This window comes from Balearica regulorum, chromosome 7 (genome assembly GCF_011004875.1).
Source record: "Balearica regulorum gibbericeps isolate bBalReg1 chromosome 7, bBalReg1.pri, whole genome shotgun sequence".
NCBI lineage: Eukaryota > Metazoa > Chordata > Aves > Gruiformes > Gruidae > Balearica > Balearica regulorum.
This window is the reverse complement of record NC_046190.1, coordinates 1,182,441-1,199,401: the sequence shown is the minus strand read 5'-3', so window position 1 is coordinate 1,199,401 and position 16,961 is coordinate 1,182,441. Positions and strand designations below refer to the sequence as shown.

At 49.2% G+C, this 16,961-nt stretch overlaps 1 protein-coding gene across 4 annotated transcripts in view; it reads right to left on the bottom strand.

The window, feature by feature from the left end:
- TCERG1L (transcription elongation regulator 1 like) overlaps positions 1 to 16,961 on the bottom strand; it is an 87,687-nt gene that overhangs the window by 30,065 nt on the left and 40,661 nt on the right. For 3 of the 4 annotated variants that reach the window (XM_075757584.1, XM_075757585.1, XM_075757586.1), the window contains exon 5: positions 7,168 to 7,293. The exons of the other annotated variant lie outside the window; for it this stretch is intronic. In XM_075757584.1, the coding sequence (XP_075613699.1) occupies positions 7,168 to 7,293 (126 nt within the window). The remainder of the gene's footprint in view (positions 1 to 7,167; positions 7,294 to 16,961) is intronic. 4 annotated transcript variants of the gene reach the window in all.

The following is a 16,961-nucleotide window of genomic DNA, read 5'->3' as shown; positions in this document are numbered from 1 at the left end:
AAGGCTGGAGCCTGAGCCGTTTGACTCTGCTTCACCATGGAATAGATCGCAATCGTAAAAATTTAAATATATGTCCTTTCTTCCAGAAGTTGACTGACTTAATTTTTATTGACTGAAAAAGAAGATTTACAAACCACATCAATTAATTTCCATATTTAAGGAGCTAGGAGTAGGGAGCAGATAATACATATCAAAAGGCTCTCTAAATCTGTCTGTCTTCACGAAACATCTGGTAACGGGCAATCAAAGCACTACCGGGCACGGCGGTCTCTGAACACAGCAAAGTCGCACCCGGGTTCAGCCTGCCCGCCGCTGCCCTCTCTCCTCCGGCCGGGCTCCCGGGAGGGCGAAGGCAATCCCTGCCGAGCGCTCGGAGGCCAGGGACGCCCACGGGTCTGAGGTCGGGAGGCACAATTAGGGCACCTCGCTTAAACTGAACTCTGCTAACGTTCTCCAGCTCGAACACATGGCAGAAGACAGACAACGTGCCGTCTCCTACCCACTTCACAGCGGTGCATCGTTGCCCCTGTCGCTCCGACTCTGCTCTGGGATACCCTTGGGGCTCGCTCTCTGCTCCCACGCCGTGCCACGAGCCAGACCTCGGGTTTCCCCGCGTGGCACAGCGTGTCCTGTGCAGCCTCCCGCCTTTCTGACCAGCTTTTTAAACCAAAGTATTAGCGTGCCTTCCAGAAATATGTTTGTAGAGGATGAAAGGAACCTTGAGACATCCCCCCCTGCAGCAACCCTTCCTTTGCAAGTCACCGCTTTGGCAGCAATTTAAAGGCAGCCGCAGCAGCCCAAGTTTGGGACGTGCTTTTGCAGGCGCACAGCTGGCGCCGGGCACGTTTTGCGGGCACAAACACACACACAGCTGGCGCCGGGCACGTTTTGCGGGCACAAACACACGCACAGCTGGTGCTGGGCACGTTTTGCGCGCACAAACACACACACAGCTGGCGCCGGGCACGTTTTGCGGGCACAAACACACACAGAGCTGGCGCCGGGGTCAGGGCACCACGGCCGACCACGTGCTGGGAGCCTTTGAGGGCAACGCTGCCGAGCGGCATTTCCAGCTCTCGCCTCTTCTGCTCTCGCCATGAACTAGCCCCTGAAGCAGCAGCTCCGGAAGGCCGATGAGCTGCTGCTGAAACAGCCACAAACAAACTGCTGTTCGGATTCTGTCACTCACACACAGAGCAGCTGGACACGGAGCAGCACGCTTGGGAAACGATGCTTTACGGACCTGGGATTTATTTTTTCTTCTAATAGGGAAATCACATCAACCCTACTTCCAGCTCTGCTTCTTTCTAACTATTTCTCTAATCCTAGGAAAAAAAAAAGCTTTTTATTATTATTAGAATTTTGACTTTTTCTTCATTATCATCTTGGTTTAAGAAGTAGCCAAGATCATTCGTTCATGTATATGCATACACACACGTGCATGAGGAACAAGGAAACACATTTAGCTAGCTTTACAAGCGTTAATACAAATCCATAAGCATCAGTTGGCAGATTTAAACAAACTGTTGCACAAGTGAAATTCAGCAGAGGAGTTTCCCACAGCTGACACTGAAGAAACGAAATAGCAGAGAGCACCTAAACTACACTCGCACAGCTCCGGTGTGATGCGAAGGAAGGTACAACATAAGGCGTAACTGCTTTTGTCACGGCTGCTCTTACCCTGCTCGTTAGTAACTGAAGTTTGCCTTGGAGCGTGGAGCACGGACGTACCGGGGCGGACCAAGCCAGGACGCTCTCGTGCACGGGCAGCCATCCCCACTCCTGTCTGAACCTTACACATCTTCCTCCTGGAGAGACTCCGTGCTGCAAGTGCCTGAGGCACCCCCTCTGTTTTTTTCCTCCTTTGAAAAGCTCCCACTCTGCATCCGAACGGGAAAGCTGAAGCCCCAGGGAAGGACTCGTGTGCTGTATCTTTTGCTCAAAATAGAGCATCGATGGCACAGCACACGTAGGTGAACTTCTGCAGCAGGCAGTTCATTAGGCATTCACACGTGAAATATATTTCCACAAAATTTTGGACAGTCAGCACATGTAAAATAAGATGGAAATAAAAAAATTAAAATAAAATAAAAAAGTCCTGAAAGTCACTGTGCACGTCAGGAGTCATTTATTTTTATATCTGTAGTTGAACATTGTGACTGTTTTCCCCAAGTATAAAAAATGTCAAGCCTGTGTTTCACCCCCGAGCCGAGGAGCCCCCAGTGAGGTGGGGCAGGGAGCGCTGCGGAGCCCAGGAGGGATGCGGAGCTCCCGAAAAGTGAGGGGCGGCAGGGAGGGGGGCTGCGGGGAGCCCGTGCCGCTGGCCCGCTCTGCTGTCCGAGGAGGATACCGAGCAGAGCAGTGCTGGGGCTTCTCGGATCGTGACAGATTTCTCCTCTGCGGAAGCACCGCCAGCAAGATGCAGGTTTACCCTCCACCGGCAGCTGGTGCACCGCCGTGCTCAGGTTTACTCTCTTCCCATTAATCAACCACTTTTCGCCCCTCTTTAACTTAAGTGCATAAAATAAACTGCAGTCTGACAACTAAGCCACCACGACACGTTTCCAACATGATCATGCAGGGGTTTTTTTGCCCCTAAACTTAGCAGCGTAATTACCAACGACGTGCTCCTGCACTTGCTGTAACGCTGCCGAAGGATGCGCTGGAGACGGGAGGATAAAGATACCTGATTAGAGACCTCTCGGGCTCCACGCAGGTGGGGAGACATGAATAATTCACAGTATGAAAAGTAAAGGTGAAGTAGCAAAATTATCTGGGGTATATCACAGAGGATGTAGGTGTATGATCATAAACATCTTATTAAAAGCAGAATGAGAGGAAGAGGGAAGAAGAGGGGAGACTGATTCATTCCAGAAGCAGCTATGCAGAAGAGATAATAATTTGTTTTGCAAAGGTATTTAGAGGCCAAACCTCTGTTAATCTCAAAGGAAGTTTAAAATTTTGATTCTAAATGTTTCAGAGAATTGAATTTACTTCAAGTGCACCCATCTAGACACTCAGCTTTTATTATCCCACCACTATCTCTGTCATCAGTTCTGTGTCTCCTCATAATCTTACTGCTTTTGTTGTTTGAGAGGAGCCTAAGAAGCCCATCTGACTGGCAGCTCCTGCCCTCTCGCTTCGGCTGGAGCCAGGCGTGGGACTGCAGTGCCGGCCGCCCCAGCCGGGTCCGTGCCCCGCTCCCGCAGAGGGGGATCCCACCTTCAGCCCATCATCGCTGCTGCAGGGAAACAGATCCTGCTCCTGCCTGCCCGCTGTATGTCACCCTTTAATCGTGCCTGTTGTCTGCTTTGACCAGTTTCCCTGTGCCCTGCCAAACGCCCTGCCTCCTCTCCTAGGACAAGTCTCCTTGAGCAGTGGGTTTTTCCTTCTGCAGCAATCTTTTCCCACTCCCCTCTTTTTTTTTTTTTTTTTTTTTTTGAGATTTGTAATGGGAACAGTAGAATAACAAGGACAAATCAAATTCTTCATCTCCTGTGCCGTGCCATGGGCTATATCCCTGGTGCAGAGTTCAAGGACAGAATCATTTCACTGCTGGACTTCTCAGGCACACAGCCAACTGCCCAGCAGACGCTATTTGCCACTACCCTGAAAACAGTTCCTTCGTTAAAGGAGGAAAAGGTGAAAACCCTCTGCCTGCACCCTCCCTCAGACACCGTGCAGGGCGCACCATCCCCGCCTCCCCGGCTGGCTCCGTCTCTGCATTTCCCATAGTGCTGCACGGGCAGGAGCATCACCGCCCCCCAGCATCGCATCCCCCCCAGCATCGCCCGCACCCAGCACCACATCCCCAGCATCACCCCCCCCCCAGCATCGCATCCCCCCCAGCATCGCCCGCACCCAGCACCGCATCCCCAGCATCACCACCCCCCAGCATCGCCCGCACCCAGCACCGCATCCCCAGCATCACCGCCCCCCAGCATCGCCCGCATCCAGCACCGCATCCCCAGCATCGCGCCCCCCCCCCCAGCATCACCCCCGCAGAGCAGCACCAGCTCCCACCACCCCGCGCGCAGCACGGGGCCCCGCTCCTTCGCCTCCTCCCTCCCTGAGCACGAGGCAGCTGCTGCCACCCGCTCACCACCACGGACTTTCCACCTGGTTTTGTGTTTCCCCCTCGTTTAAGCCTCTGTGTTGCTCAGCCTCCCTCTCCAGGTGTTTCTGCACCCCTGCAAGGCTGGCCCAGGCTAAGCCAGGCTCCGAGTCAAAGCCCTTCGCTAATTCGTGCTGACCTGCCTTCCCCCGCTCTTTACATGCGATTCTTTCTAAATACCAAGTTCAAGATCTCGGCCCTGAACGTCAAGGCGCTTCATGGTCTGAGCTCGGTGTCTCTGTGAACGGATGCAGAGCTCTGGGAGGGTGGTAGTGACAGCTCCACCTCTCTAGAACCTCCCGTAATACAGAAAAGTCAGATTTGTACTTGAGACTGGGCTTTTCCAGCTCCCAGTACAAAAATAAATGCCTTCTAGAAGCCCGGAGCATTGCAAAGTTTACTCCTCCTGCTCCAGAAATACAGCAAGTTTTATTAATTTTGTCTTCAGAGAAAGAGGGATTTGGTGTTGTCATGAGCAAAATCCAACTGTGCCAAGGCTCGCTGAACACTCAAGTTTCTCTTTAGCAACAGAGTCAAAGAAAGGCTTATCTATATTGCAAAACGAGAGCATGGCCGTAATGCCGTACAAAACCTGCACGTTGGCTTCACGCCGCCAGCGTAGGCATCGGCACCGAAACCTGCTGGCACTGGCCTGTGTACGTACGTTAAACCCACCAGATGTAAGATTCATGGCTTAATGCGTTGGTCTTCCAATCGTCTGTCCAAGTCCTCTCTCGGAAACAACCACCCCTGTGTTTCAGTGCTCCTGGGCTGGAGACCCTCAATGAATACATTCCTCGAGCTCCAGAGCTTTCAAATTTAAAAAAAAACCACAAGAAAACACAAAAAAACCCCAACAAAACAGCAAAACAACCAACAAACCTCAAATTTGGAGGATGGTACCTTCTCAAACCATCTCTCCACCGTAACTCCCCGGAGCAGGCTGCGTGCTGCAGTTTCCCACCCCGGCACTGGAAGGTCCCACAGCTTTGCCAGGCGCCCAGCGTCTCCCAACAGCTTCCCCAAGTGCACCTCTGCTTTTCTGTAGCACTTTGAGGCTGATGTGCAAAAACACCTTTACTGCTGCCATTTGCTCTTAATTATGATGCCTACTTTGATTGTTTTTCCACTGAAGATAAGGACAGTTTGTAGCAACCTACAGAAAAGAGCGGGATCTCCTCAAAAATCTTAAATAAAAATCCATACTATACTTGAGTGAAATTACCATTTTTCTCTTAAATGCAGTTGGCAGCAAATCAAAGATGACAAAAAGAGAAAGATGAAGGTATTTTGTATTTTCAAGAGAAAGCTGGAAATACAAATATAATGTTCATCTTATTTACATTATTTGTATGCATATAAAAAAATGTAACGATTGCTCTTCCAAAATGATGGACTCCTAACGGTATAGCCACTTGATTTAGGCAATCTATTGACCAAATGTCACGCTGGCCTCATCATCAGAACTCATCTAGACCTCCAAAAGCTTTATACAGTTAAATCCTTCTTCAGCATGAGGGATAACATCAGGAGCATTTGTGTTTTGAAGTCTGCCAAGAAGAAGATTATGAAATATACTAATACATTAGAAACCACAATTTCAGTTTTCCAACAAGGAACAAGCTGCAGATCAGCGTGACCCTCGCACAAATCTTCATCTTTCTGTCCCTGCATTCCTTGAACTATTTTAATATTCCTCCATCTCACCTGCTTCTGACAAGAAAGCAAGTCGCTACAATTCTTGGTGACTTTAATGAGGAGTACGCAGGTCTTCAAGCACAACAACTGTACAGATGATAAAAGAAGTAGGTGTTCACCAAAAGCAAACCAAACCAGACAAGAAACTTTAACTAAAGTATGTCAAAAGAGACATGTATGAACTTTCCTTCAGTCTTAAGGTGTCTGAATCATAAAATTTTCAGCAATTTCCAGACAGAGCTGCAATACTCAGCAACCTGAATTCCATCAGAGGATCTTGTTCAGGACAGGTACAGCAGCAAGCACACCTCCTTCAAAGGGAGCATCCTGCTCCACTTCGGATTTGCCTAGCACAGCTGACCACAAAGTATTTCATGAAACTTTTATCTCAGCTGTGGGTAGAGCTGGTGAGCCTGAGGTGCCCACGAAGGAGACGGCTTAGCTGGACCAGTGATAGCTTTGGTACCAAACATCCGTACAGGAACAAACACAGTACAACTACATCCATTTCTGACTCTTCAACACCTCCACAACCGTGCTAATCCCTAGGTGTGAAGGATCAGATAAATCACATCTCGTAATTCCTGATAAACGCCAGTTTTTTCCATGAAACACGGCTGGGAAGGGGCGTTCAGGACCCCATGGTGCCACGCAGCCGGCCGGTACCCCCTGTCCATGGCTGTGCGCACCCCGGTCAGCAGAGGAACACCCTGTCCAGCCGCACCACAGCTTCTCACCTCCGTTAACAGAGCTCCTGACTTTGCGACGACAGCATCCTAAGAGGGATTTCACGTTATTAGGAAAGATGTTCCAAATTTCCTATCAAAACCTGATCTCTTTTTGATGGTGATTTGCAACACGTATACGTGGACAGGAACAAAGCCACAAGACTTCCTCCAGGCTTTGGGTACAGTGTGGCCCCTCCTCACACGACAACGCCCACGTTTACATGACAGAAAACAAACCAGTTTTATCGCACAGTACAGCATCAAGCATCCTCGGAGGCTTCAGCCAACGAGGCTTCACGGAGCAACTATCCAAAAGATAACCACGTTATCGCTGTAATGCTTCTGAATACCACACCACGGGACAGGAAAAGCCCAAGGATGTCTCAGAAACTTGCCTTTTGTATCATCAAATGCAAAGCTACTGCCAATCACCAGACGCAGCAAACAGGATCTGAAACACTCTGAATGTGCTCGTAATTAGCTAAAGCAAACGTCATAAAATTTGAGCCGATTTTTTTCAGTGTTCCCCATTCCTAGGCAGTATAGGAAGCACAGCTTGGTTGGAAGTACACAAATATACAACATATGCTTCAGTAATATAATCAGTGTATAGAAACATAAACGCACCTGTTAACGGCTGATCCACCAAGTTGGTTGCCATGAACGTCACGGCCGGTGCAGACACAGCAGTTACCCGGGTGACTTGCGTCGGCATCAAAGGACCCACGTGAGCATCCATTCTGGAGGCAGAACCTGCATCCAAACCAGAAGGAAACATTTTTTATTTTCTGGTAAACAAAAATGCCTTTAAAAAACCTCATGTTTTTCCCAGCCATATTTCACAGAACGCTCTTTTAACCTCCCGCTAAACATTTCTCTCTCTACCTGTCTGCATGGTCAAAACAACAGGCTTTGTGTTTAGTTGGATCTGGCCACAACGTCCGCTGATTCTCAGTGGAATTTTGGTGGAAATTTTAAATTAATAAAAATGTGGCCCTTAAAACAAGGATTTCAAAGATACATTAATGCTTTCATATTGCAGAAAGATCAGTTTTCTTATTTAAGACTAAACAGCACACCTCCAGTTTCTACTGTTACTCATCACAAACTCTGTGTCTCACTCCATCCATGGGAAATTATTTTGCCGATAATTTAAAACAGCAGCTTTATCCAAGAGAATCACAGTCTGCTCAGGCAATTCACAAAGCTCGCTAAATCACTAAATTGCACTAAACACGTTACTCATGATGAAGTAGCAATCCAGGTCTGCTGCTAACCTAGCTAATTAAATCAGACCACTTAATCCTCGAGGATTCCTGCCTATGGCTGAATTTAAGGGCAGACCTTGAGCATTAGTTCTCCATTAGCTGCGCAGAAAACGGTTTTGCAGAAACTGAGAGACCCATACCGCATCGTCTCATTCCAGACGTGAATCCCGGTGTCCCATCAGCAGTGTCCACATCCCACTTAGAAGCCACCATTTCAAATGGAGCCGGCAGCGGGGACACATCCCTAGGTTATGGCAGGCTCTGCGAATAACATCTGATTTCCCAAGCACGATCCAAGCTGCAGAATTTACTGCCCTTTCCTTTCACTAGCTGCTCTTGTGCTGTCAAACACTTCTCATCCCAACTTCTCTGCATCTCGCAGTAGTAGGGATCATTTCTGGAACCTTCACTCGTTTAGGAAAAACTCACTGGCATGCTATAAACCTCTTCATTGAATTTTGTTCCTCCGATTCCAGGTGCCAAAGCAGATCATTAAACCTAACTCTCACCAACACGGGGACACCACTCATCTTTTTAAACAAGTTCCTGCTGGTCCAAGCGATGTTAAACATCTGCTTTTGCGCAGCTGGAAGTACAAAGTCCACAATTACTACTGAAACAAGGAAAGCCCATGTCTTCTGCCCAGACCTGGTGACATTCTCTGTGGAAATAGAATTCCAGCAACTGCAGGGCTACTTTCCTTCCTAGCCAGCATGTTTTCAAAGCTGCCATTTTAATGCACTTGCTAATATTACATGTTCCTGAGGGCAGACTGGAATTCAGGCTATCACTGGACTTTGTGGGATTCGCCCTCCTAACAGGTGAAAAAGAATTTAAAACATAATACATAATATTAATCAATTTCAATTTTTTGAAGAATCTTTTACAACAACAGAAATGGATACAGAATAATAAATCTTATGAAAGAAATAACATTTTACAAAATTAGAAAGTCATATTCTTATAAAGGGTTAACATGGCTAAAGAACCATCCAGGGAATAGTAAAGCTTTGCCAAAAAATTATCTCAGGAAAGAGTAGGAGGTTCAGGAAGCTTTAGGAGTCGGAGCCAGAACGCCAAGTTCAGTGAATGTTCAATAACGCATCTGCATGATACCCACCTGCTGTTAGGCAGGGTTATCTTGCAGACATTACTCGGTAAAGGATGATGTATTAATTTTAAATGCCAACGAAACACCTCAGAAAACCATAACCCCCATCCAGCAAGGAAAAAAAAGAAACGAGTTTCCAAACGTGCCGAATGGAACAACTGGGAGGACAATGGCAATGTTTCCGTATGAACGAGTGGAAAAGGAGGATTAGCCCCCATCAGCTGGGGGGATCCCCCCATTATCCTCCTCTTCACCTCCAAACCATCACGACTCAGGGCGATGCATGAACATCCCTACAATTTTATTTTGTGGAAGTCGCAAGAACATAAGAAGCACATTGAAGGTTTTTCCAGGCCTCCTCCCACGCCGCAGCCCGGCAAAGCAGCCCCATGCCGTTCTCCTGGCGGTCCTTCCCCGGGACAGCAGCACGGGCTACCTGCGGGCACCGGGCAGATGATTTGCAAGCAGCTGAAGGAAGGAAAAACTAGAAAAGGAAATTTTTTTTTTTTTTTTTTTTTTTTTTTTGCCATTGAGCCAGGATAAGAGAAATTCCTGCAAGACACGATCAGTAGCATGATGAAGAAATTACGCTGCAAGGTATTATGATAAATTTAATCCGTATTTGCTTTGAAGGCAGAATGATAAATAAAGCATTTACAGAAGAGGAACAGGTCAGTGCAATGGTTGTTGTGCTACCTACAGCACAATCATGTTACTGGAGGCACTTGTAACGTGGCCATCTCTAACAAGACAGCGAAACATTTTCCAGCTCGAGACGATGTTTGGACCTCAGGCAACGGCAGTTTCTTTTTTCTGCTGCTGTCAAAGCCCCTGGCAAAACTATTAACTTTGATGAGCTCTCTGGATGTAAAGCAATGCTGGGGAACCATCAATCCCAACGCTGAAGTCTAAGGTGTCTCCAGTTATACGGAGCAATCCACGGAACAGCAGCCTCACAACAGCCCCTCCAGTTTTACGGGGATGCCCAGCAGGACACGCACGGGAACGGACTGAAACTCTGGTTTCCGTACCCCTGGACACCATTTCTTAAGCCAGGACTTTCACCTGTAACTTAGATGCACATTACTACACAATTAATTCCATGAGTAATATTTTATAAAGCAAGAGTTGTTTGGTTTTCTTTGACTTTTCAAATTAATTTTGATGACAGCAAAAAGGACACTTTCATCCTATCGCTTCCAGAGTGATCAGAGACAGATTAAAATGGTATTTCATCATCTGGTCTCTTCTGATTCTGGTGAGCTACATGCACATGACTGCCTTGCTACGTACAACAATAAACTCGGAAAAGGCTACGCAGCTATTCTGAATTTATCCAAAATTACCATCTTTAAAGATAAAAACAAATAAAAAATACTGGAGATGAGCATGGCTGGGCATCTCTGGCTCGTCCTTCTCCACCTTTAAATTGGTGAGGGAGACGGGAGAGGTTCACGCCCACAGATGTGGATCTGTGCCTCCGAAGGGGCTCAGCCCCCGTCCCCTCCTGCTGTACACGAGCAATTCTCCACACCCAGAATTGGAGTAATTTTCCTAATGCGCCTAATGATCTCCCTATAGGTAGATGTGTAGCACTTGTGTGCTGCTCATTTTCTGAGCACAGTGTATGCTGCACGTGGCTTTCCATTATATAATGTCAACTGCTTCTTCATGTTGATTTATTATCACATCCAGCAACAATAAAATTATCAGTGCATCTTTTGATGCAATGGAAGCAATTAGCTCACACCTTCCATCCATACTGGAATCATGCATATATATATATATATTTATATACACATACATATATATATATATTATTTCATACATGCAGATCAAGTTCAACTGCTTAGTTTAATTATATCTGATGCTCACCAAATAAGCTGGAATGATTTAAGGCAATCATAACCTTTAAGGAATAAATATTTATGCTTTCTAGTTCTTCCTGCTCATAAAAAGCAGTCTTTGCAATAGATGGGTCTGGAATACAGATAAAGCCTGCGGACTGAGCTTAACATCACGATGCAACATGAGCTTTGGGTCTGAGCCGAACACAACCTGGGCTGGAATAAGACCTAAACATGAACCATAAAGAACCTAACAGCCACCCACACATACTGTGGGCATTTCATGATTAAGTTTAGGCAAATTTTACTACAAAACATTACTGAGGAGGGGGAGTGATCTTTGGTATGAAGTTTCTGATTATTGTGAGAGCCAAGGAGCCCTGACTAGCAAGCCGTGCGTTTTGAGAACATCTGTCCGTTTTTAAGATTATTTCAGCACAGACGCATTTTATTGCCGCTCGCAAATACAAGCGACCTACATCTCAATTTAACTGCAGCGAGGACATTGCAAGGACAAAGGAGGACAACAGCAGGTGAGCGGAAGGTTCAGAAGTCTGAAGAAGATGCGCTTGCGAGTGATACGGCCGCCCTGATTTGCATCCCTGACGAGCAGACGCTGATTTGCACGCCCGACAGTGGGGAGAGGAGAGCTGGGATGCGCGAGGCTCTGCTGCCGGGGTCCCCTGCCCTCCGCGCGTGGCCGGGGCTCTTGGGGCTCCGGGTACCCCCCCCTCCAGCTCGCTGGTCCCACGGGCGCACGGCCAAGCCCCGTGGCTGCGCATCCCCAGGAGCAGAGCAGACGGTCCGCGCCGGGCACAGCTCCCACGCTGGGGTGGGTCCCCCAGCTCAGCGAAGCCTCCCCCACCAAAACCCTTCCCCCCGCGAGCAGCGGGCCACCAGCCCGGTACCAGGGCTGGCAGGGCACGGCCCCCCCGCCGCAGCTTCAGCCCCCGGGAGCGTTTGCTCTCTCCTCTGCTCTCGGGCAAGGGCGGCTCAGGGACACCAAGCCCCGTAGCTGCTCTGGCCCAGCTGGGAATGGTTACGATGGACAACCCCATCAGGTCCGAACTGGCATTTTTACACTGTTGCCTAAGCACCTGCAGAATGGGAAATTCCCCATCACGTAACGGACCGGCTGTGCCTCACCTCCAGCACAAACCACCGTCCCCAGGCGTGCGCCAGGAGTCAAACTGAATTAGATAGGAGATTTTTCCCAGAACAGACAACTAACTTTTCCACCTTTGTTATTTCTAGCAAACAGTATTTAAAGGCTATTTCTTTTTTACCCTGTACCATACAGATGCTAGCTCCCTCCTCTACTTGCTCATGGCCAAAACAGACCTCAGGAGAGGGAGCAGACACATTCCTGACACTCGGGACCCGGTTGAAAGGCACAGGACAGATTTTCAGAGCAAAACTGTTCCGTATAAATGTTTGCTCTGTGCCTCAGCAGACCCACCGTCTCTCATCATTCCATCACGCAGCGCGGGGATGCTAACGGCCGCGTTAAGGGGAGTCATGCTGCCCGTGGCAAAACAACGCGACGTCTGTCCTAGATCACACCTCGGCTGGCTGCGGCCACGGAGGTTTCCTGCTCTTGCTGTTAAGTTTTAATTCTTACCTTTCCCAATTAAATCACGGCACTTCCAACATTATCTTAAAGTTAGGTTAGCAGTTCAGCAAGGGTTTAAGACTAATTTTCCTTGGTGTGATTCAAGGAGCCATTAACAGCACTGCACCCAAAAGAACAGGGGCCACATAATTTAACATGTTCCTACTGAAAATATCCATAGCACGGGCCTAATCTCTTCCCCAGTGAAGTCAGCACGAGTCTCTCTGTTGAGCTTTGTGGGCACTGAATCACGCTCCACATTCATCTCTTGCAAAACTTCTCTTTATGCCACAGGACAAAGGCTCTTAATGCGTTACTGAACGGCATAGTTTGTCATTCATATTTATTTTCGCTAAATATATCTCAGAACTTGTTTTTACTGACGGCTTTGCAAGACTGCCTCACAAACAGCACCAACCGTAAGAGCACAGCGTGCCCGGGCGATGGCAGCGGCACCGGGCGCGTCGCGGGCAGAGCCAACGCTGCCTTGGTGAGAAACCCGGGATGCAGCAGGGACTTGTGTTTCCTGCGCAGAGGGGGTGGAGGGATGGAGGGTCACTGCCCGGCTGCGGGCCGGGCGCTCCGGGGTGGCACAGCCCACCCAGTCCCGCTTTCATGTGCCCAGGGTGCTTGCAAAGCTCTCCGGCTGCTTCCGAAGGGACCGGCTCCCGTGGCGCTGGGCTTTATGGACCCAGCTGCGGGGCAGGCGATGGAACAACCCGGTTTGTTCACCTGCCCAAAGTACAGCCGCTGGTTGCTCCCAGATCCTTCAGCCAAACGGACACCACGCGGACACCAGCCACCGGAGCTGGTGCAGAACAGGATGCTCCAGCGATGGCCCCGCCTGCCCCGCCGTCCCGTTCAGCCCGGAGAAAAATGCTGAGGCTCTCGTTTAAAAAACTGAATGTCATATACCTAAAAACATCCCTATTCCAGTCATCTTTTTTATCTTTTCTCACCTTTTATGATGTACTTCATATTTGCCTGTAGTTACATATTTGTTTCAAAAATATGAAAAACACATTTAACTGAAGCACTCTTTCTGTACCACGGGGACTAGATGGTTACAGAGGAATATAAACTACAGGCGGTTTTGAGAACATTAATCCTGTTTTGCCTGAAATAATCCAGCCACGAATAGTTTTTTTAAAAAAAACCCCACAAACTCAACCTTTGCTTATCCATCCGCTGGTTTTCACACCTTATCAATTACAAGAAACAACATATAAAAGTGAACCGTCACCCTTCTTCATCGTAAGCACAATCCCCCTTGGTGAGAACATCAACCAGCTCATCCCCAGCGAAGGGTACCCAGGACAAGCAAGCCAGGCCACCATCTCCAGACATCCACGCATGCAAAGACGGGGGATTCTTTCATTAAAGTTACATATAAAAACTGTTGGGGTCATAATTGATCGAGATACCTACAGAGCCTTGGGAATTGCAAGGCATCTAATTGATTTCAAGACCAAGTAACTCTCGGAGCAACCCCAGCAGGTTCCACCAGACCAGGACCTGCTGCTCCTGGTACCCACCGTGGATGCTGTTGAGGCAAACCAGATCCCCCCGCAATCCTATTTCCCCTAGCTGGCATACCTCTAGCTTCTTTCCTAGGCAAAAAAATACAGAAAGTAATCCTCCGCCTATTTTTCACCAATAACCATCTGCCTGTATTTGCTTGTCAAAGTCTGACCTACCAGTAAGAGAAAAGAAAGAAAACAAAGGATATTTGTTTTGATGAGGATGAAATGACAGCAAACATCTCCTCACTAAATCACATCGAATAACAGAAATACAAACTAATACTTCAAAGAGGAAAGGAGTCGCCCGGGACAAGGAGGGGCCGCGTAAGGGGAGTCCTGCAGCCGCTTCCCAGGCGGAACCGAAGTGCTCCAGAGGGAAGTCGCTGCTGCAGGGATCCATTTCCATCCATCCCATCGACTCCGAGCACAGAGTGATAACTCCAGAGAGAAAGCAATGCACCAAAATGGCATCTTCTGGACGGTCACCACAACGGGGAGAGAAAACGCCTCTCCAGCACGGTACCCCAACGCCCGCCCGCTGTGCGGGAGGAAAAAACGGGCAGAAAGAGGTGAGACGCTGCGGCCAAACCGTGCCCCCCCCGAGGGGGTGCCGCTGCTGGTACCCTCTCCCCGTGCACAGGAGCCCCGATGGCTGCCCCATCGCCGGTGTGGGGAGCAGAGAGTGGGCAAAGCATGGGAACGGTTTTGCTGGTTCCCACCAGGTTTGCAGCCTTGGCCTCTGCGGGGGCAGCTGGGGGCCCCCCACGCCCGGGGCTGGAGACGCTGGTGCCTCGCAGGTCCCCGGCACCTTCGCTGTGGGCGCAGCGTGCCGTTACCCGCACGTGGGGAACCAGGGAAATGCCACCGAGCCAGTACTCGGAGGATGGCGTCAGCCTGCCAGAGCTGCCCTTCCAATGACTTAGTGACCCTGGTGGCAACCTTCGCAAACAGTGAAGCATGTTTCTTCAAAAACACACTTCCGGCGTATTTTACATCTGTAACAAACTCTTCACAGCGAGCCCTCTTAGCCTCCTGCATTCTGCTCATTTCAGGAGATTCTCCCCCATTTTTAAAGGCACACAGTGCCCACAGTGGGTGAATTAGTCCCTTTTCTTGCCTGGGGAGCTGAGCCCTGTTCTGGTCCCTGCTCCCACCCAGCTGGGGACAGCGGCTTTGCCTTCCTCCACCTGCGCTCGTCCTCACCCTGCCAGCCTCGGCAGCTGGACAAACCCGGCCTGCTCAGACCCGGCCTGCTCAGAACCGGCCGCTCTTCATGGGCAATCCTAAATCACGCCAAAGCCCAACGGAGGACTTGCAAGAGCTGCTTTGCGCTTGAAACCTCTGCGCAACCTTCAGCCACAGGACCAGACGTGCTCAGGTACGGAGGTGCTGGGACTCAGCACCGGCCCCGGTGCCACCGATGCACCCGAACGCGCCCAGCCCGACATGGAGGGAGGCAGCCGGGAGGGACGGGGACGCTGCGGCACCCGGGAACCTCCCAGCCGTGGGTGCTGCTCCCCTCGGCCCTGTTACCAACGGAGCAGCCGAACCGCGGACGTCAGGAAGCTCGCGGGCGCAGTATTTGCTGGAGAGCAGCACTGGGCTGGAGCGGAAGGCAAGCGAGCCGTCCGGCCCCGGGAGACCTGGCAGCAGGAAGCCGCAGCAAAGCGGGGATGCGCAATGCCCTCGGGCTTATCGCAAAACGGCTTTAAACACAAAAGCTTCATTGCCTTGGTGCATTTCACATTAATTCTATGCTATTTTAATAAAACCAAGACGCACCATTAATGTATATGTTATTTAAATCCCATCTTTAAATCAGGTAAGCTGTTTTTCGACTGGAGACTCCTGTCCAAATGGCACCCATCATAACGTTCCCTGCCTTAAAGATAAATCAAGAAAAACCGCTCTGCCTCTGGTGCTGAGAGATGGAGATTGCAGACGGGAGCTACTTGTTACTGGAAAGCTCGTCAGAGCCACCAGAGGTGATGGGAAAACACCCACCACCTCGGAAAGAGGCCAGAAATACCTGGATGCTCATTCACACCTTCAATAGCTCAGAAATAGAACACTGCTAACAGCAAATCCATTTTGGCACCCTTGTCTATGGTTAACGGGGGTTATCCCGTTGGGTCCGCAGGGCCCGGGAGGTCAGCACTTCCCACTCCCGCCAGACTCCAGGGTCTCCGCTCCCGCTGCTTTCCCAGCTTAATCTTTTGACCGAGGCAAAGGCCCAGAAGATTCACATTGCTTATCCGGATAACGCGCAGCGCTGCCGGGCTCACTGCGCCGGAGAGCATGAAATCCGCACAACCACAAGCTTCCTCGGTGACGGCGGTTTCCTGCCACTGCAACTGGCCTCAGGCGTGGGAAAACGGCACATTCGCTTCCTTTCCTGTAATATTTTAATTTATTCTAGCACCTCGTTTTGTTCCTGGAACGCTGGTGTTTTAATTCCTGTGCTTCGTCAGAAGTTTTAGTCTTGCTTGTTTGCATGTACATTCATTACACTCTGCTGTGTACAGACAGGATCACCTTTGGTTTCTAAAGGCAGCGAAAATTTTCAGTGGTATAAAGCCCAAGAATGTAATTTTCAAAAGTGTACCCATGACCAAGGAGTAGAAAACCTATTAACAGTATAATTTTGTTGACTTTCAAGTCACTGATGCAACGCTGAAAATCCCACACTCAATAAGCAGCCCAGCAGGCAATCCAAGATATGCTTATTTCTAAGTCAAATGTGAGCCGCGATGATTCTTTTTTACATTCAAATTGAAATGTAATGAGAATGTATTAACAAAGAGCATTAAATATTCAGTGGTGTGGCTCTGCTCAGGAAAGGCTTTACCTTAACGCTTCCAGAGGGACCCGCAGAGCGATGCCGATGTACGGCAGGCTTCGGGCTTTGCCCCTGTGATCCCATGGAGAGGAATTCCCCTTCCGCAGGGAGAAATCAAACAAAACCCAGCTAACCAACACCAGAAAAGCCTAAAGCAGGAGATAGCCTATACATATGAAATAAAACGCAAATATTGAATCTAAACACTCAAAAGAGCTTTC